This window comes from Saimiri boliviensis, chromosome 11, assembly GCF_048565385.1.
Source record: "Saimiri boliviensis isolate mSaiBol1 chromosome 11, mSaiBol1.pri, whole genome shotgun sequence".
Taxonomy (NCBI): Eukaryota; Metazoa; Chordata; class Mammalia; order Primates; family Cebidae; genus Saimiri; species Saimiri boliviensis.
Genome location: NC_133459.1, coordinates 8,150,553 through 8,172,070, shown reverse-complemented (window position 1 = coordinate 8,172,070; position 21,518 = coordinate 8,150,553). Strand labels below are relative to the sequence as shown.

General features: G+C 50.8%; 1 protein-coding gene across 4 annotated transcripts in view; it reads right to left on the bottom strand.

Moving 5' to 3' along the window:
• Positions 1 to 1,107: 1,107 nt before the first annotated feature.
• Positions 1,108 to 21,518, bottom strand: part of H6PD (hexose-6-phosphate dehydrogenase/glucose 1-dehydrogenase) — a 37,405-nt gene continuing 16,994 nt past the window's right edge. For all 4 annotated transcript variants that reach the window (XM_039474431.2, XM_074380021.1, XM_003927920.4 and 1 more), the window contains exons 4-5: positions 10,148 to 10,417; positions 1,108 to 8,962 (exon numbers count right to left, since the gene is read on the bottom strand). In XM_039474431.2, coding sequence (XP_039330365.1) covers positions 7,602 to 8,962; positions 10,148 to 10,417 — 1,631 coding nt within the window. In that variant the 3' untranslated portion in view covers positions 1,108 to 7,601. The remainder of the gene's footprint in view (positions 8,963 to 10,147; positions 10,418 to 21,518) is intronic.

The window sequence follows — 21,518 nt, the reverse complement described above, 5'->3', positions numbered from 1 at the left end:
CTGCAGCTCACCCAGGCCTGAGTCCAGAGAAGTCATGTTGCTTCAGCCTGAGTCCTCGGGGTCACTCTGATTTGACCAGTTTGGGCCCTGAGCCCTCCCTGATCCCATTGCTACAGCTGTGGGCACTGGACATCCTGATCAGCCAGCACTGGGTCATACGTCCCATGCCTGCAACTCCCCAAAACACATGTACAGGAGGGTCCCCAAAGGGTGTCTGGGCACCAAGTGATCCTCCAGGACGGCCCTCACAGACACTGGCTGGGACCCACCGTCCCACCCCACCCTGTTTCTGTAAGGACCATGGAACCAGCAGCAGTCACCAGAGAGAGGCAGGGAGTGGACACCCTGGGCTACATCCCCTGCCGCCTCCCATCTGAGGGACAGGTGAGGCCGGTCGCTGCAGCTCCAGGGTCTGGCCTTCGTTACATTTTCCCTCGCAGGCTCTGGGTATGTCTCACGCCTGTCTCTGTCCTCTCTGCAATGGGGTCCTTGCCCAGAGCTCATCTATTCCAGATGGGCACGCTGCTCCTTTTGCCTCCTTGTGATGTCACCATGCCTGCGTGGGTCCTGCATGCTGTTGGTGACAACCTGCAAATCTCTAACTCCTGTACCTTGAGTGGTCCTGAAATCCTATTTGACTTCCCCAAAACATTTACGTTCCTGGGATTGTGACACAGCTTGGAGGTAGGACTCAGGCAGGGGACGAGAGAGAAGACAAATGAAGGCATCAGGCTCTGGTGTCTTCAAAGACCCTCCCCTCTTGACATCTCCCATCAGATATCCCCATGTGCTTCCTTAGGGGTGAGCTCCTTCCCCTTCCGTGGGCTTCTGGGAAGGTTGGGGGACTCTTCCCAGACTGCTTGGGAGTCTATGAGGTGCAATCCCTCTGCCCACTGCCGTCTCTCTCATGAGGCCCATGGACCCTCTTGCAAATGGAACGCACTGGCTTGCTCAGACACACTCACACTTGCAATGGCCATGTGGCTGTCCACGGCCCAGGTCCCTCACCCACCCGAAACCTCGCCTTCCTCCAAGAACACACAAGCACGATGCTGGGGCCCACAGACACCTGCGCCCCATCCCCCTAAAACAGAATTAAAGCATGGATTTTAGCAAATCAATTTTATTGTTTAAAAAATGAATGTTACATTTGACATAGAAAAAGCCATTTTAAAAACATTTTTAAAAGGTTTAAAAAGGCAATTGTTCTGGCCGAGTGCGGTGGCTCATGCCTGTAATCCCAGCACTTTGGGAGGCTAGGGCAGGTGGACTGCCTGAGGTCAGGAGTTCGAGACAAGCCTGAACAACATGGTGAAACCCTGTCCCTACTGAAAATACAGAAGTTTGCTGGGCATGGTGGTGTAATCCCAGCTCTTAGGAGGCTGAGGTAGGAGAATCACTTGAACTCCGGAGGCAAAGGTCGCAGTGAGCCAAGATCGCACCACTATACTCCAGCCTGGGCGACAGAGCAAGACCGTCTCCAAAAAAAAAAAAAAAAAAAAAAAAAAAAAAAAAAAGGCATTTGTTCTGAATGTGTCTCATGTCTCATCATCCTAGGGATCTTTTAAGTTTCCAGTGTTACCATAAAAACCAGTGGGGTTCCCCTCTCCGAAAAAAAGCATGAACATTCTTGCTGCTTGGCAATGGGTGGCTCTCATGCCCACATCTCTCCACCCAAGGGAACAGTCTCTCTGCTGCTCACCTGGCAGAAGCCCAGACCCTGAGTCCCTAGCGCAGGGCGGAGTGCAGGAATGTGATCCAGATGAGGCAGGCCCTGCCCGTCTAGTTCTTCTGCAACGGCCTTTCGGCACTGCTCCAATGTGACCTGTCCAGCTGGAATCACAGTTCCCACTCAGACACAGGTAAAGACAAGCTCCTGGGACCTAGCAGGGGCTCTGCCCCTGGGATCTGCTGCCAGCTGGCTCTTCCTGGTGGAGGCAAGTCAGGTTCCTGATTTCCAGTGAATACAGATCCTTCCTCCTGCATGCAGGCATCCCGTAACGCTTTACGACGGACCCCTCTAGACTTCTGCAGCGATAGAGTGAAGGACCCAAATTGACATGGGTGGGGTCTGTTAACACTTCCACTTTCAAAGCTAACTACCAGTTGTTCAAATATACTCCATACAGCTCTCAGCAAAGCCAAATGTTTACCTCTCCCACACCAAAGGAAAAGACGCAGACTGCCTTTAAGGCACCTGATGGCAAGGTGAGGCTTTAAACAAAAATCAGCCTTGAGAATCAAAGCAGCAGCGGAAGTGTAATTACTCCAATGCTCCTGCTTCCCACGTGTGGGTCACACAGAGATGGGCACCTCTCCAGCGACCTGCTTTGCAAACAGAAGCACTCCCAAAAGTTGGCTAAAAGGAAAGCTTCGGCAAAGGGATCGTGGTCCCCCCGGCCTGCTGGAATCTCAGAAATGCATCTGAAAGCCCTTGCCATCCTGTCCAGTGCTGATGACAGCATTAGTCAACTTGCACCTTGCTCAGTAACAAGCTGTGAGAGCCTCAGTTTGTCACTCACACCCCACCTCGCGCTGCTGACGGCGGCTTGGAGAACCATGTGCGCAGCTCCTCCCGGATGGCATCTGCTGTCACTAGTCTTCCCAGAACATCTGCTGCCCAGCGTTCTTGCTCCTTTCCCCGGTGGACAGATTTTGCAGGGAAGACTGAAGAGATGGGAGGGAGAGCTCTGCTCTAGAGCAGGCACAGCAGGTGGGCTGTTTTATAGGGAGACTGCCCAGGACACTGCTAAAGGAAAACCAAGAACATGGGAGTGTCCAACTCAACCCCTCTGCATGAGCAAATGAAGATGGACATTGGACTGTGCCAAATGACACCTGGGCTCACACGTGCTGGTCAGTGGACAAGAGACAGAAGCAGGCAGGACTATTAGAGGAATAAATCAGCACTTCCAGCGAGGCAGCTCCCATGACTGAGCTACAATGCTTGGTGCCTCCGAGGGCAGATGGCACCAGCCGGGAAGTTTGTAGGGCATCACTGCTTCGGATGCCTTCACAGGCTCTGACTCGCCGCCAGATGCTGGTGAGACTGGAAGCATTTCCTTCCTTCCTGTGTACAATATGAGCGGCACTGCTTCAACTGCCACCCACCGGGGGCAGCCTCATGGGGGAGTTGTAGAGAGAGGGAATGCGTTCAGCCAGTGGATGACCAGGGGTAAGTGGCCCCTGGTGGGTCCCATGGCCTGTGACATCTGGTGGCCGCAGATCTTCGCCCTCTGGAGCCTCATTTGCAGGGCGAATGGGTGCTAGGGTGTCGTCCGGTCACCATGGGCCTTTCCTGTGCCGTGCTCACTCTAACACTGAGATGCTGCCAGGGTGCTTTTTTTTTTGGTCTAACCAGTGGAGTAAGTTCTAAGGGAGTCCCATGTGCTTAAGATAAAAATGTAGCTGGGTAAAGCGGATGCAGAGGCTGCTTCTGTGAGGCTGCATATATTGTATAGGACAAAAAGAGTTTCATACCTGAAAACCAAATTCTGGGAAACAGTCCTGCGGCTTTGGAAGCTTCTCCCTCCCTGTTGGGTGTTCCACCTGGGCCCTCCAGAACAGGGACAGGAGAAATGCAAGAAAAGCAGCAGGGGCCAGACTAGGGAGCCTGAGCCCTGCATAGTTTGGAATGAAATCCCTCGAGGGAATAGTGTGGAATATTAGGCCAAATGGCAGGAAGCTTTGTGTATGATTCTAATTTGGGGGCCCAAGAGTAGGGTTAAAGCATTGTCTGCAGAGAAACAAACGACAGGGAAATTCAATAAGATGGGCCTATTTTAACTTGCGGTTGGCCGGAAATTTGCCCCCAGATTTTGATCTAGCTTACATCTAGCTTAAAGTCCCTTGATTCCTTCCCCTTTACAAATGGTGATCATGCTTGCTCTAGAGCTGCTGGCTGAAAAGGTCTCCCAAAGGAGGGGCCCTTCTGCCATTTATAGGCCCCGAAGTGCACAAGTGGGCTTCCATGTGGATGGAATCATTGGTCCCCACCAGGGCACCTGGCCTATGGTAACTGCTGCCACCATAGGACCCAAGGGCTCCCAGGCCAGGAAGAGGCCAGGAGCACGCCTGGGAACACAGCCCTGGAGTCCCACAGCCCTGGGTTCTGAGCAGGGCTGCGGCCTGGGCTGCTGCCATCATTCCTTCCTTTTTTCTTTTTTTTTTTTTTTTTTGAGACAGGGTCTCATTCTGTCTTCCAGGCTAGAGCATGCTAATGCAATCACACCTGACTGCAGTCTCAGCCTCCTGCCCTCTGGAGATCCTCCTACCTCAGCCTCCCAAGTAGCCGAGACTACAGGTATGCACCACCATGCCTGGCTAATTTTTTTAAAGCTTTTTGTAGATGGGGGTCTCACCATGTTGCCCAGGCTGGTTTCAACCTTCTGAGCTCAAGCGAACCTCTCACCTCTGCCTCCCACGGTGCTGGGATTACAGGCACAAGCCACTGCACCTAGCCCAATTTAGTGAAATTTAAGAAGCATTTTTTTTTTAATGAAAACTAAAAAATAGAGGATATCCAAGGTCCTAAGGGTAAGAATTTTTTTTTTTTTTTTTTTTTTTTTTTTTTTTTATGAAACTTGCTTGAGACACAGTTGTAAATGAATGGACTGATTTATGACGGAAGGCACGTTTCTTGCTGCAGACTCTGGTCTGAAGTTTGAAAGCCACCAGCCTAGAGGGTTCTGAGAACTTCTCCTTCCTAACCCAGGTGAAGGGAAAGGGGTGGGCAGGGGCACGGGAACATGGACAGCTCCAAGTCTGGACTTTTCCAACGTGATTTGAAGAAGGCACTTGATTCTGGAAAGGAGACTTTTGGTCTTTTGACCCCCACTCACACTCCCACCCACGCTCCGCACAGACTCATGGTGCATCCCAGGCAAGGCTGAGCTAGAACAAGACATCCCAGACTCGGCGTCAGAGACTACTATTCAGAAATGGTGACTTCAAGGGCCGGCTCGCCCTTCATCCCGCAGGGGCACTTGAGCATGTGAAGGCCCCTTTCTCTCTGGCGTTGCCACCGCAGAGGAGTCAGTTCCTGAAGAACAGATGGGAGAGCACTGGGGCCAGGCACCCAGGGAGAAAGGAGGGAAATGAGAAATTCCGCACAGGAGCTGCACGGGGAGCGGGGCACTCAGGAGGTGGCAGTGCGGTGCAAGGGCGCCCCCACGTGGCCAGCCGTGGAACTTCCACGGCGACCCCCTGTCCTCTCCTGAGCCGGCCCAGCACGTGCAGAAGCACAGACACTTGGCGCCCGGATGGGGTCTTCCCGGCTCTGGACTCTACAGTTCTGTCTTAATGAGGAGCACTCTCCAGGTTTATAAAGACAGATGAACTGGCTGGGCGTGGTGGCCACACTTGTAATCCCAGCACTTTGGGAGACTGAGGTGGGTAGACTGCCTGAGCTCAGGAGTTTGAGACCAGCCTGGGCAACGTGGTGAAACCCTTGTCTCTACAAAAATACAAAAATTAACCAGGCGTGGTGGCTGGGACCTGTAGTCCCAGCTACTCAGGAGGTTGAGGCATGAGAATTGCTTGAACCCAAGAGGTGGAGGTTGTAGTGAGCCAAGATCTTGCCACTGTATTCCTGTATGGGTGACAGAGAGAGACTCTGTCTTTAAAGAGAGAGAGAGAGAGAGAGAGAGAGAGAGAGAGAAAGAGAAAGATTCTCTCTCTGGCCTGGGTTGGCGGCCAGAGTAAGCAGTCTGAACAACAGTCTGAACAAGAGCCCCGGCTTGGGAACCAGGTCTCAGGCCGGCATTGCAAATGAAAGTCAGGATTCGTTGAAATCCATAGCCTCGAAGTGTAAATAGTCCAGAGAGAAACTAATTTCACCATGCTCCCTCACCCAGGAAGGCCCTCTCTGAAAATGCGGTAGAAATTTTGTAACTGCCTGATCGGGTACAATCGTGAGGTGGGGGAGAAGCCAGACAGAAAACTCGCCCTTAACCAAGAGTTCTATCTCCCACCCTTGACTGTGGGATGTTGAACAAATAAAACTACACGTGTCCTGGGAATTTTGCTTTGTGTTGTTTTTTAAAAGAATGTCAGAGCCCTCCTTGGGGGTTTCAGAAAAGCAGGTATTGCTGGCCTGTGGCTTCTCAAGACCACAGTCCCCAACCTAAGCTTATGAAGAAGCTACCCACTTACTTCCCTGGTCTCGGCAGTGTTAGTGGTGAGGTGAGAGGTGGCAGGAGAGACAGCAGACAGGAAGTCACAGGGCCACCAAGGGGCAGGGAGAGAAGGCCTGGCTGCAGCCCTGTCACCCGCCAAGTGAGCCCCTGAAGGGCTGTGGGCAGCCGTCCCGCCAGTGAGGCCTGGCTCCTGTCTGGTGGGAGCAGAGCCGCCTGGATGGCCTGTGTCACCTGATGCTCCATCTGTCTTCCCACTAATAAGCTGCCACCTCAGTGGGTGATTTAACTGCATCTTTTCTGGTAAAACAAGATGGGCTACTGAGAGTGGAACATCCACCCGGGAGTTCCCTGAGATGTAACTGACCCTCTTAAATTGGAGTTCCCCAGGATGGCCTGATTATGTGCACCCAGCGTGCTTCATGGAGGAAGACCAGCAGGACAGAGGAGCAGCGGAGGTCGGGGGTCCTCCCCAAGAAAGCTGGGGGCGTAAGACCCCACCTCCCCACACAGAGCAGGTCATCAGCTGAGAAAGGGAGCTCCAGACAGCACTCAGATTTCTGGGGCCGGGCACAGTGGCTCACACGTGTAATCCCAGCACTCTGGGAGGCTGAGATGGGAGGATCACTTGAGCCCAGGAGTTTGAGACTAGCCTGGGCAACTAGCAAGAGCTCATCTCTGCAAATAATTTTTTTAATAAAAAAAAAAAAATTCTGGAACCTTTTACATCGCCTAATCTTTGCTGCTGTATTCTGGTTATCAGCCCTCATCTCTCTATAAATGGAGCCTGAGGAATAGCAAAGACGCAGGCAGGAGACTGGAATTCCCACTGCACAGCCAGAATAGAGGAGAGAGGGACAGCGAGTGAGGCAGCAAAGAGGAGGGAGAGAGGCTGGATGTGCAGAGGTTCTAGAAGGGGCAGCTGGGGAAGGAGGGGCTTGACCCCTTCAAGGTCTCAAGACGGTCCCCAGTGCCCTTGCCTTGCACAGGGTAATGTACTCCTCTGGGTACCTCTGCACCCTTCTGTCTGCCAATCATGCTCTTTGAATGTTCCCCAGGAGCCAATTCAAGGACCACCTTCCCCAGGAAACCTTCCCTGATTAACCTCAGCCCACCACGTCTCCTCCTGTGAACACGGGAGCTGGGCGCCACCCTGCGTTGTGCTGGCTGATGGGAATGTGCGACTGCTGCAGGGCTTTTCTTAAGGCTTCTCTCCTGGCTTGGATTTGGAGCTTCTCAGGAGCAGATTCCATTTCTTCTTTGTTTCTGCATCTATCCACCACTAGACAGAGCTGCCTGTCAAAGGCATTGGGACAAGGCCTTGTCCTGCCCACTCTGGGGCCTGACTGTGGGGCAGCAGGGTCTGGAGAGCCAGGGCATGCTGGGCAGGTGGTGGGGCCAAGAGGGGAGGGAGACAGAGGTAAAGGAAAGCACAGGAGCAGAGTGGGCAAGGGGCACAAGGCACCCTCATCCCAGGAAGGCGTCGAAGTCCATGTACCACACCAGCTGGCCAGAGTGCGGCAGGACACCTGAGATGGGCCACTTCTTGGGCTCATGGCCCACCCGGCTCACCAGCGTGGTGATTTCACGCTTCATTCTGCCCATGACCAGGACTGCCACCTTCTTGGCGCGGTTGATGAGAGGCAGGCTGAGGCTCATGCGGCGGTGTGGCTGGGAGGGGCTTGTGGTCAGCACGACCAGCTGCTCACCATCCAGGCCGGTGGGCGACTGTGGGAAGAGGGAGGCTGTGTGCCCATCGGCACCCATGCCCAGCAGCACCAGGTCGAAGCTGCTGTTGGCCACCAGGGTTGAGATCTCCCTGGCGTAGAGCTGGGCGCCCTGGTCCTCCTCAGCGCAGAGCCGCTGCTGCAGGTGCACCGGCATGGGGTGGATGTTGAGGTAGGGGACCCGGACGTGCTGCAGCAGGTGGGCCTGCAGGCCCTGGAAGTTGGACTCTGGGTCGGAGAGCGGGACGCAGCGCTCGTCAACCAGCCACAGGTGCGTGTGGGCCCAAGGGAAGCCATAGTGTGCTGTGGCCAGCTGCTGGAACAGGGCCACAGGACTCGAGCCCCCTGACAGCGCCAGGTGGAACTGGCCAAAGCGTCGCACGGCCTGAACAGCGGTGGCCTCGATGTCAGTGGCCAGCTTAGAGATCAGCTCCTCGGACCAGGCAGATACCAGCGGGCTCTCTCGGTACTTGGCCCTGAGGACCTGGAAGTCACTGGGCATTGGGGCCAACGCTGGCCCTGGCACCAGCTGCTCCGGCTGCTGCTGGGAAAAGAACAACCGGCCGCTACTGAACTCAAAGTCCAGCAGATGGCCGTTCTCAGCTCCTCCAGGATACAGGCGTGGGGCCGTGTGGGCCAGGCTCTCCAGCAGGGGCGTCCAGAAGCCCCAGGAAGCCAGCAGGTTCTCCGTGGTGATGAAGGAATCCTTCCGGCCGTGGTAGATGTGGGAGAGGAGGATGGAGTAGGCGTCCCGCTCCTGCACGGGGCTGTAGGCGTAGTAACTGGACAGGGGACTGCCGAAAAGGCGGAGCCCGGGCGGGCCCTCCACTTCCTTCCAGCTGGAGGGCAGGGAGGGCCTGAACAGGTTCCTGCTGACCAGCACAGCTGGGCTGCCCAGGTCACCGTGGCCAATGTGGAAGATGAGCTGCCGAGGCAGGCACTGACTCTGCGCCGCGGCCCAGTGCTTTTCGCTCTGGACACAGCATGCCTGGTTCTTGAACAAGATCCGAGCGTAGCCCACTCTCTCATCCAAGGCTTTGCCAGACATCAGGATGAAAGGCACGCCCTCCCAGCGAAGGCTGTCAACGTGCACGAGGACGCCTGGGGCGAGGGAACAGCAGAGGGTGACTCTCCAGCACAGACCAGGACTCTCCGGCCAGCCCTCTCCTTGCTGGCCCCTCCTCCGGGCGTCCCCCTGCCTGTGGGAAGCCCCTCGCCTTGTCATGATCACTCCTCAGCTGGCCTCTCTTCTATGACCTTCTCTTCCTGGTCCATGCTGGAAAAGTGGTCTCTGGGGTTATCTCTACAGCTTTGCCACCTCACTTCCTTGAGGCCCCTCTTAGAGTCATGGTCCCCCAGCAAAGAAGAGCCTGGCTGACAGCCTCCAAGCTGGAGACTCTACAGGAAGCCCCACACTGGGGGCAAGCGGGGTGGAGGATCCTGACAGGTGTATAAGGGGGCAGGGGGCCCTACAGAGAAATGTGCTCCCCTCTTCTGTCTGTGAAGCATTCACAATGCACCCAAACCAGAGTCAGATGCAGTGGGGTGGGGAGACAGTCACTCAACCAGAGGCCCGTGGGCGGGGTGTCAGTGGGGAACATGGCTTCGGGGAGGGCAAGGCCTGGTGGGAAGAGCCAGGAGCTGACGGGACTCCATGGCCAAGTTGCAAGCCTGGTTCACTTTCATGACATCAATGAGCCTGACGTTTCCTCACCTATAAAACGGGGCTAACGGCCCCCCGCCCCTTGGTTTGTGCGTGAGGCTTGCATGAGAGACGTCTACAAGGTGCCTGGCACGTGGCACATGCTCCACAGGCAGCTGCGGCTCTTGCTGCCTGGCTGCTAGCTGCCGAGGAGCCAGCCTCTCCCAGAAAGCCCTGGGCCTCTGAACTGCCTAGAGGACAGCCCCAGCCTGGCACTTGCCCACTGGAAGTGCCTCCAGCTGTGGCCAGGCCAAAGGCTCGCAGCCTCGCTGGGTAGGCCCTATGAGGCAGGAACCAGGTCTGTCTGAGCCTCACATGACAAACCCTCGGGAAGCATCTGGGACTGAAGTGGGGCTGACCTGAGGCCAAGGCCATCAGGATGTCCTTCACCCTGGGAGCACCAGCAGGTCGCCTGCCGCTCCGAGCTGGTAGGAAGCCAGGGAGACAGGGGAACGCTTTCTGCCAAGTGCCCTGGGAGAAATCCCACCGCAAGTCCCCTCCACCCCACCCAAAGGAGTCTGGGTTTGGAAAGCTGCTCCCGAAAGTGGGCAGCCCAGTGCCCCATGCCCGACCCCAGGGCCCACCTGCGAAGGTCGGTGTCAGGCTGTGGAAGCTGTCTAGCTTCTGCAGCTCCCTGCGCACCTGCTCACTGTAAGCCTGGTACTGGCCCACGACGGCACTGGCCCTCTGCAGGCCCCGCAGTGCCTGGAAGAGCCGAAGCTTGTGCCGCAGCACCGCCTCCACACTGCTGACGCTGTGGGGCAGCTCCATGGCCACCAGGGTGAGGATCTCCGTTAGGTGGTTCTGGAGGACGTCGCGAATGACGCCGTACTCCTCGTAGAAGCTGGTGCGCCCTGGTGAAGGGAGGTGGAGAAGGGGTGGATGTAAAGAGAGGCCAGGGCATCAGATTTCGCCAAGGTGCACCGAGACCCCAGCCCCACATTCGTCCTGCCTCCAAGCATCCTCGTCCCCGAGTCCACAGAGCCTATAAAAACAGTGCACACCAAAGCCAACCTCGCCAAGAGAAGGGAGGAAGGAAGTCTTAAAGCCACCACCTCTGTCCATCAATGAGAACTACCGTAAGAGAATGCGTTAAATCCATAAGCTGCTCCAGAAATCCACGTGAAGAAAGCTCTATTCCCAGTAAAGGCCAGATTGCATCTGCAGATACTGGCCAGCCCCTTGCCCTGCCCTGCCTGGCCACTGGCGGCAGACGGTATGGCACTGTGGGGGCTATGGTGCCATGGCGGGGGCAGCGGCACCATGGCAGGGGCTTGGGCCCCAGAGTGTGACTGCCGCTTACTAACGTGTGATCTTGGGCAAGTAACTTGACTTTTGTTCCTGCATCCTGCCCTCAGATGGGACCAACAAATGGCGCCTACAGCCCCGGGCAGGAGCGGGACGCCTACTCCATCCTCTTATCCCACTACCAGGTGCATACCTGTGCCAGGCAGTGTGCAGGGGAGCAGGAAAGAGGGAAAGTGGGAAGGAGAGAAAAGGAAGCAAATAAAACTACAGACTGGCTGTGACTGAGGGTAATGAAAAGGCTCCTCTGAGACCCGAAGAGCCAGCCCCGCAAAAAGCCAGGGAGATAGTGTCTCAGGGATGCAGGGACCCTCCAGTGCCAAAGCCCCAAGGTAGGAAGGAACTTGGCCTGCTGGGGGCCGGATGGAGGTGAGCAAAGAGTGGGGACAGCGGTGAGGCTGGAGAGGAGTGCAGGGATCTTGCAGGACAAGGCAAAGAGGCTGCACTTTTTTTCTAAGCTCACTGGGGGACGCTGAAGGGTTGGAGGCAGAAGACGAGACCCATATTGGGGATCAACCCCTGGCCTGCAGGGGAGAAGGGGTGCAGAAGCAGGGAAGGCAAGAAGGAGGCTTCACGGCTGCCCAGAGGAGATGACAGGGCCTGGACTAATGAGCAGTACAGGAGCTGCGGGGCAGGGAGATGCACCCGGAGTCAGGAGTGGCTGGACCTGCTGACAGACGGGGTGGGCGTGAGCAACACAGAGGCCCCAAAGATGAGCCCTGGAAATGGGGCCTGAGTGGAGGGATGGGCAGTGGAGGCACTCACAGACACAGGGAGGCTGGGAGTGGGGGAGTCTGGTGGGGGATTTAGATGTGTTTAGGCTGAAGACCCCAAGGTGCACACATCCAGTTGTCAGGTGCACGGGGTGACTGTGAGGATAAAAGGGAAGAACACTGGAATAACACAGAACAGCACGCCCAGCATTGACGGCAACATAACACCACCGGTGTAAAAACAACATAACGCTGGCATAACAACAGCAACATAACAACACCAGTATAACAACATAACACTAGCATAACAACAATGTAACACCACCAGCATAAGGACATAACAACACCAGCGTAACATAACAACAATGTAACAACAATGTAACAATGCTGGTGTAACAGCAACATAACACTGGTGTAACAACACCAGCATAAGCAACATAATAACACTGGCATAGCAACATAACAACACTGGTGTAACCACAGCAACATAACAATACCAGTGCAACAACATAACACTGACATAACATTACAACACCAGCATAACAGCAACATAACACAAGCTTAACAACAATATAACAACACTGGCATAACAAAACCACCATAACACCACTCTAACGACACCAATATAGCAACACTGGTGTTAACAACACCAACATAACACCGGCAACATAACACTAGCATAACAACACTGGCATAATAACAATGTAACAACACCAGCATAAGAATGTAACACCAGCGTAACAACATAATACCAATGTAACAACAGTGTAAAAACACCAGCATAACAATGTAACAATAGTGTAACACCAGCAACATAACACTGGTGTAACAACATAATACCAGCATAACAACAATGTAACACTGGTGTGACACTAGCAACATAACACTGGTGTAACAACAATGTAACAACACCAACATAACAAAATACTGGCATAGCAACATAAAAACACTGATATAACAATAGCAACATAACAACACCAGTGTAACAACATAACACTGACATAATGTTACAACACCAGTGTAACAGCAGCAACATAATACCAGCTTAACAACAACATAACAACACTGGTATAACAACACCAGCATAACACTGTAACACCAACATAACAATGTAACAATACTGGCATAACAACATACCACTACCATAACACCAGCATTACAATGTAACACCACCAGCATACCACCACCAGCATAACAATGTAACAGCACTGGCATAACACCAGCAACATCATACCAGTGTAACAACATAACAGCACTGGTGACTGGTGTTAACAATAACATAACAACACTGGCATAACACCAGAAACATAAAGCCAGCATAACATAACAGAACTGGCATAACAACGTAACACCAGCATAACAACAATGTAACAACACTGGCATAACAGTGTAACACCAGCATAACAGCAGCAACATAACACTGGCATAACAACATGTAACCACACTGGTGTAACAGCAGCAACATAACCCCAATGTAACAACGTAACACTGGTGCAACAACCTAATGCCACTATGTAACAATGTAATAACACCTGTGTAACACCGACATAACACTGGCATAACAACACAACATAACACCAGCGTAACAGTGTAACAATGTAACAACACTGGTGTAACAGCAACATAACACTGGCGTAATGTTACAACACTGGCATAACACTAGCAACATAACCCCGGTGTAACAACAATATGACAACACTGGCATAACACCACCAACATAACAATACCAGTGTAACAACATAACACCAACATAACAACACTGGTGTTAACACCAACATATCACTGGCATAACAGCAACATAACACTGGTGTAACAACATAACACCACCATAATGGCAACATAATACTGGCATAACAACAGCAACATAACACTGGCATAACAATATAACACTGGTATAACAGCAACATAACACCAGTGTAACAACAGCAACATAAAGGATAACAGTGGCATAACACCATAATACTGCCGTGACAACAATGTAACATCAGTGTAACAACAGCAACCTAACAACGGCATAACAATGTAACACTAGCATAACAATAGCAACATAATACCAGCATAACAACAATGTAATAACACTGTTGCAACAACATAACACTGACGTAACAATGTAACAACACTGGCCTAACAGCCACCTAACACCAGCAAAACAACAATGTAACAACACCAGCATAACAATAGCAACACCATATAACAACAATGTAACAACACTGGTGTAATAACATACCAACGTAATAATGTAACAACACCAGTGTAACAGGAACAGTGGCATAACAACAACATAACACCAGCATAACAGCAACACAGCATAACAATGTAACAACACTGGCATAACAACACCAGTGTAATAATGTAACACCAGCATAACAACATATCAACACCAGTGTAACAAAATCAGCATAACAACAATGTAACACTGGCTTAACAACACCAGCATAACACCAGCATAACAACAGCAACATAACCCCAGCATAATAACATAACAACAGTGTAACAACATCAGCCTAACAACACTGACATAGCAAGACCGGCATAACACTGGCATAACAGCAACGTAACACTGGCATAATACCACCAACATAACAACACTGGTGTAACAACACCAACATAACACCAGCGTACATAACAGCAACAACATAACAGCACCAGTGTAACACTAATGTAACAACACTGGCATAACAACAGTAATGTAACAACACCAGCATAACAACATAACAACACTGGCAAAACAAGATAACAACACTGGTGTAACAACAACGTAATAACACCATGTAACAACAGCAACATAACACCGGCATAACAACAGCATAACCTCAGTGTAACAACACTGGTGCAGCAACACTGGTGTAACAATGTAATACTGGCATAACACTGGCAGAATAGCAACATAACTCTGGTGTAACAACAGCAACATAACACTGGAGTAACAACATAACACTGGTAATAATAACATAACAGCAGCATAACAACAACATAACAACAACAGCATAACATGTAACAAATGGCAAAACAATGTAATAGCGGTGCTCCTCCCCACACTCACAGAGACCCGGCACACAGGCACCGTGGTCACCCCTGCTTCACATGTGAGGAAGGACGTGGGTGACCAGGCTGGCGGGGCAGAAGCAGGCACTGCTTGACCACGAGCTCCGCTCCACTCCCTCCTCCCAGGCTCGACCCTTGGTGAGTGCTGTTTATCAGTGACTCAAATACACAGGACAGTCCCAGAGCTCAGGGTTCCAATGCATACCACCTTATATGTGAGTTCCAATGCCCAAGTCTCCTCACAACCTCACCTACAGACAGCCTGGCCTCATGAAACGAGGCGCCATCATTTCTCAAAGGCTTCTGCATGCAGGACCCCTAACCTGAATTTGTTTGTTCACCCAGCAAACTCCCTCTCGACCTTATGAGCTCAGCTTCTAGGAGCTTTGACCTACCCCTTCTGAAGGGTCCTGTCTTCTCCTAGGCCAGCTGACTGTAATTCAATGTCCATTTCTCTTTCTTCCCCGCTACAAGGAGGCTTCATCTGAGCTGTACCTGCCCTCTGCCGCATCCCTAGCCAGTCATACAACACTACGTTCAGACAGTGGATACTGTCATGGATAAACCTCAGAAACGTAACGTGGCGAGAAAGCAACATGATTACTTTGCTAAAATAAAGATTAATTTGAAAATAGGATGTAGGCCAGGTGGAGTGACTCATGCTGGTAATCCTACCACTTTGGGAGGTCAAGGCAGAAGGATCACTTGAGCCCAGAGTCCAGGAAGCCAGGACAGTCTTGGGCAACAAAGTGGGACCCTGTTTCTACAAAAAATAAAAAATTAGCCAAGTGTGGTCCAAAGTATTTGGGAAGCTGGGGTGGGAGGAATGCTTGAGCCCAGGAGGTCAAGGCTGCAGTGAACTGTGATTGTGCCACTGCACTGCAGCCTGGACAGCAGAGTGAGATCCTACCTCAAAAAAAAAAAAAAAAAAAAAAAAGAGAGAGAGAGAGAGAGAGAGAGAAAGATAATAGGATATAAAGTGACCAGAATAAACAGAACTTCAATAACTGAAAAATATAATTGGAAATTAGAAATTCATTAGATGGGCTTTACAGATGAAAAACAGCTGTAAAAAAGAGCTAGCAGAAGACAGATCTGAAGCGATTATTCCAAATGCTAGACACAGAGACAGAGAGAGCCATGCTCGGACACATACAGGATGACTCTTGTTCAAAATTAAACAACGGATTGTCTAGGGAAGCAGGCGTGCATGGAAACAAGAAAGAGAAACGAGGAAGCATCATCCACAATGGAAGTGTGAAAAGGGGGAACAGGACAGAATGTGGGGAGGCACACACAGGAGAAGAAAGTTGTTTTTAAAAACGGGTAGTGGGGCATAGGCGTTTGTTCTACCATGGTGCTGCAGCTCTTCCATGCATTCTGTAAACTCGGATTTTACCTAGTATCTAATTAACATTTAATTCAAACAGACAAAAAGCAGCGGGTCCTAAGTTCAGGCCTGCCGAGCCCCGCATGGTCCCGAGGGAAGGTGTTCTCCTTCCAGGTCCACAAGGGGGTGTGGTTTTGAGGGCAGAACTTCCCAGCGCCATGCCCCCTCCCATCTCTCTCCATCTGGGAGATTTAAGGATTTATGTTTACATTTCGCAGGCGAGGGAAGAAACTAAGAGTCAATCACTCCAGTGGAAGTTCCAAGGAACTACTTTCATTGGCCAGGAGTCTTAGAGAAGGTGGGGGTTCCTCCCAGGTTAAAAGTCCCCTTCTTCCGCACCCCTTCGGACTCCATGTTTGGGTCCCTTTCCACGAACACTCCCTTTGTGGAACCGTCTTTCCCTCTCCTGGATTTCCCCTCTGGAGCCCCCTGCCACACTCTCTCGTGGAAGCCTGTCTTCCCCTCCTCAACTCCGTCTCAAACACCTTTGAGTCTGGCATTTACTGCGCATTGTGCTGTGGTCCCCTTTCTCATTCTTGAGAGGGCAGGAGACCAAGAACCCGGGGAAACGTCCTCTCAGGGGAGCTAAGGGCACCCTGAACCCCAGTGTTACGGTTCCTCCCAGCAGCCACCAGGTCCACGGTGCCCGTCCTGACCAGGTTGGTGGTGCGCTCTCTCTCTCTCTCTAGAGAGACAGCAAGCATGCCAGGTCACAGGTGGGGAACACCCTGCCCTGAATCAGCCCGATATGCCATTCCAACAGCAGCACCAATGTCGGGGGGCAAGATGTGAAGCCAGCAGCCACTCATATAGCAAGGCACCCTGTCCCCAGCCATAGCAACTGAAGCTTGAGGGTGCAGCTCTGTCCAGGGACAGTCTGAAATGAGCAGGACAGTCCAGCCCAACTGTGCCAACCAAAATGCCAAGAGTGGTCTCCACAAGGGAAAACAATGGGTGGGCTCCTGCAACTCTGTAGCGTTGAGGCCTTCAAAGTTCTTGTGCTGTTGTTGAGAAGACAGTAGAAAAAGAAAATACTGATGACATCAATGTTTTCGGATCAATTTATCCTCACAATGATGACATATAAGGAAGGCCTTCTACTGCCCCTATTTTAAAATATAAGGAAACTGAGGTTCAGAGAGGTTAGATAACTTACCCAAGGTCACACAGCTGGCAAAGAGGTAAAAATGAGATTGAAATCCAGGCAGTTGGCCCCAGAGCCAGCAATTCTTACCACCAAAACATTTCCCTTTTAATTACCTACTACTCAAGACTGCAACAGAAGAGTGTGGAGTGGCGTGGGCACCCTGGCCTTTAGAAACAGCACGATGAAGACGACTACTGAGCTTCTGGAAGGAGGGGTCTAGGGCAAAGGTCAGGGATTCCAATGCCTACCGGGGCCAGCAAAAGACAGGAGGATGGAGTAAGGCTGGCATCCCTTAGAGGGACAGTTGAGTGCCTCGGCTGTAGTCAGGTGATGCCTCACAGGAGTATGGGCCCAGGGTGACCAAATCTTCCAATTTTTCGGAATAACGTAAAAATGTGGATGATTAAGTATAATCTCAAGACTTTAAAATGTGTGCAAATAATTTTGATTTTTAAAAAATGCTATGGGTCTCAAAGAAATATATGTGTGGGCTGACTGCAGTGGGCCACATCCTAGGTGGGGTGAACAGCATGCGACTTACAGCAGAGGCCTCGACACACAGTCCGAACAACAGCAGTGAGCTTGACAGCCGGTCTGTGATTCAGAAGAGCAGAAACTGAGAACACACAGAAGGGGTCTTGGAAACTAGACTAAGTAGTTTAAGGAGCTTCTAAAAGTTCTTGAGGTCAGGCACAGTGGCTCACACTTGTAATCCCAGCACTTTGGGAGGCTGAGGCAGGCAGATCCCCTGAGTCCAGGAGTTTGAGATCAGCCTAGGCAACATAGCAAAACCCCATCTAATATAAAAATTAGCTGGGCACAGTGGCATATATCTGCGGTCCCAGCTACTTGAGAGGCTGAGGTGGGAGGATCACTTGAGCCCAGGAGGTCGAGGCTGCAGTGAGCTATGACTGCACCACTGCACTCCAGCCAGACTGACAGATCAAGACCCTGTCTCCAAAAATTAAAAAATCAATCAATCAATAAATAAGAGTTCTTGGCCTCAAACAGTTAAACAGAGTCATGACCCAGCAACTCCACTGCTGGGTTTATACTCAAGAGAAATAATAACACTTAGCTGGGCATGGTGGCTCGTGCCTGTAATCCCAGCTACTCGGGAGGCTGAGGCAGAAGAACTGCCTGAACCCAGGAGGCGGAGGTTGCGGTGAGCCGAGATCGCGCCATTGCACTCCAGCCTGGGTAACAAGAGCGAAACTCTATCTCAAAAAAAAAAAAGAAAAGAAAAAGAGAAATAAAAACACAGGTCCACACAAAAGCTTGCACATGAATGCCCACTGCAGCATTATTCGTAATAGCAACCCAAATGTCTGCCAACCGGTGACTGGAGGTCATGGCAGATCTATACAGCCAGGCATTATGCAGCAGCCAAAGGAAATGAAGGGCTGATACATGCTAGAGCATGGGTGAACTCTGAACACAGGACGCTAAGTGATAGAAACCACACACCACATGATCCCGGATGTATGAAATATCCAGAATAGGCAAACCCACTGAGAGAATGCAGATCCGTGGTTGGCAGGAGCTGGGGGAAGGGGAAGTCAGGGGATGACAACTAAGGGGAACAGGGCTTCCTTTGGGGTGATGAACATGTTCTGATACCGACTGTGTTACTGACGCACGATCTGTGGATATACTAAAGCTCACTGGCCTGTCCACCTCAACTGGGTAAACTGTAGGATTTGTGAGTTACAGCTCAATAAAACTTAAAGGTTTGGAGCAGGGAAGCAGAACCACGAAAGAGGTACTTCAGAAAGATGAAGCTGTCTGCGACCTGCAAGATGAACAGGATGGAACTGGTGGTAATGGAATCAACGAGGCAGCCTCTGCTGCAATCGAAGGAAGTAACAAAGGTAGGAGGGAACAAAGTCACAGTAAGATGCAGAGACGTTATTACAGCAGATGCATAAAAGCTACTTGGTGACTGGCTGGATCTGTGAATGGTGGTGCAGAGCTGTGGTCGAGTGTGGTCTCTGGAGCCAGGTGGCCCTGGTTTTCTATTTTAGTTTATTTGATCTTATTTTATTTTTTTGAGATGGAGTCTCCCTGTCACCCCAGCTGGAGAACAGTGGCACAATCTTGGCTCACTGCAACATCTGCCCTCAAGTTCGAGCGATTCTCCTGCCTCAGCAGCCCAAGTAGCTGGAATTACAGGCACACGCTATCACGCCTGGTTAATTTTTGTATTTTTAGTGGAGATGGGGTTTCTCCTTGTTGGCCAGGCTGGTCTTGAACTCCTAACCTCAAGTGATCCACCTGTCTTGGCCTCCCAAAGTGCTGGGATTACAGGTATAGGCCACCATGCCCCGCCTGCCCCGGTTTAAATGCCAGCTCTGGCCTCTTTCAGCCCTGTGATCGCCAGCAAGTGACGTCACCTCACATGTGAACAAGCAATAATCCCTGCACCTCCCTTGCAGGGCTGCTGTGAGGCTTAAGGAATTAATATCCAAACAGGGCTTCGAACAGTGGCTAGCATACAGGAAACACTGAATAAATATTGGTTGGGATTTTTCTTACGATAGACACTGAAAGAGAGGGACGACCAGCCCTGGCACTCAAAGAGCACTGTTCCCATTTGGCATAAAGAGCTTAGAAAAGGCGGTTGGTATTTCATGAGAAAAATGCAGTGATGGTTTGAATTCTAAATCTGCTAAATCTGAAGTGATGGTGCGACACCCCATAAAACTATCTAAACGGCGGCTGGAGGTACAAATGAGGGCCTGGAGAGACAACAGACATGGGAGATAAACTAGGTTTCATCAAACCTGAAATGCCATCCATGGTGGAAGCATCACTGTTTTATAACTGCTAAGAAAGAAAAGGGCTTCCGGTTCCACTATTAACGATAAACCCAACTTCAGGGATGTCCAAATATGAAAAATATGCCTCCCAATCAATGAATTATAGTAGATTTATATGTAAAAAGCATAGGTAAAGCTTTAAAAACAGATGAATTTTTGATGAAGGAACACAGCAGAGTCCCTAAAAGCCCTGTTATCTGCTTACTATTCATTAATTTAGCGAGTCCCTAAGTGGCCCCTTTCCTATTTTTATCCTCTCTCAATTCTCAGAGAGAATGCATTCCATGGGTTTACTACCTGATGGGTAAAAAGACAGCTTCCTTTATTCCTTAATTTCAAGCTTCAGGGGGTGCGCCTGTGTTTAACACGGGCTATAGATTTATGACGTTGCTCCTCTCCTGGTTAGCGCTGTCTCTTGAGTTTATCTGTGGCTATACTAAAGCTCACTGGCCTGTGCACCTCAACTGGCCAGCTGTCTCAGGCCTCTGCAGTGACCGGATGGTGGCCTGGCACCTCCCTGGGAAGAGGCCATGAAGCTGAGTGCAAAGACAGGAAGTGAGGGGCTGGCCCTTCTCCTGGTGCTGATCTTTCCTAGTTACTGCCAGTTATGGTGGACTGATTTCTCCTAAAAATGATCTATATTGGCTCCTAGTATGTATGTTTTCCTGCGTTGCAAGTTGAAGGCTGAAACCCATTAGTATATGAAAAGGATAGAGAAAAGCACAATCAGGCTGGACACGGGGAAGGAGGCCTCCTGTAAACCTGGCTCCCGTCTGTGCAGGTCCAGAGCTCGCCAAGGTCGCAGGGTGACAAAGCAGGGGGCCATGGCGGTGCCCGCCGGCTGTGCTGCTCAATTCAGAAGAGGGAGTAACAGCCAGCAAGCATTTCTTCCCTTTCGGCCCAGTCATCCCTCTACAGAAGTTTACTAAAGGGAAGATGTTTTTTTAAATGTTCACAAATATTCTCGAATTAGAAAGTGGTTGCATAACTTTGTGAATATACTAAAAACCACTTAATTTTATAATTTAAAAGTGTAAATTTTGTGATATGTGCATTGTACCTCAATTTTTTACAAGGCTCCCAAAGTACTATCTAAAACAGAAGCCAGAGGAGATGGTACACACCTGTAGTCTCAGCTACTTGTGAGGTCAAGGTGAGAGAGAATCACTTGAGACCAGGTGTTCAAGACCAGCCTGGGCAACACAGCAAGACTCCATCTCTAAGATAATAATTATAAAACAGCAAAAAACTAGAAACCAAAAAGCTTACTAACAGAGTTTATAACACATATTCTATGGCATGCACAGAACTGAACAGAAATATAAATATTAAAAGGTATATATTTATGCATACTGCTAATACATATTTCAATACATATACAAGTGAATGTGTATATGTGAGAGAGAAATATTACATAAAGAATGGACATAAAAGAGTATGATAGATCAATTACAGGATTTACATAATCATCCAATATAAGTCACGTGGAACTCAGACACACTGCAAGAACACTACCGCTACCTCTCCTTGCAAACT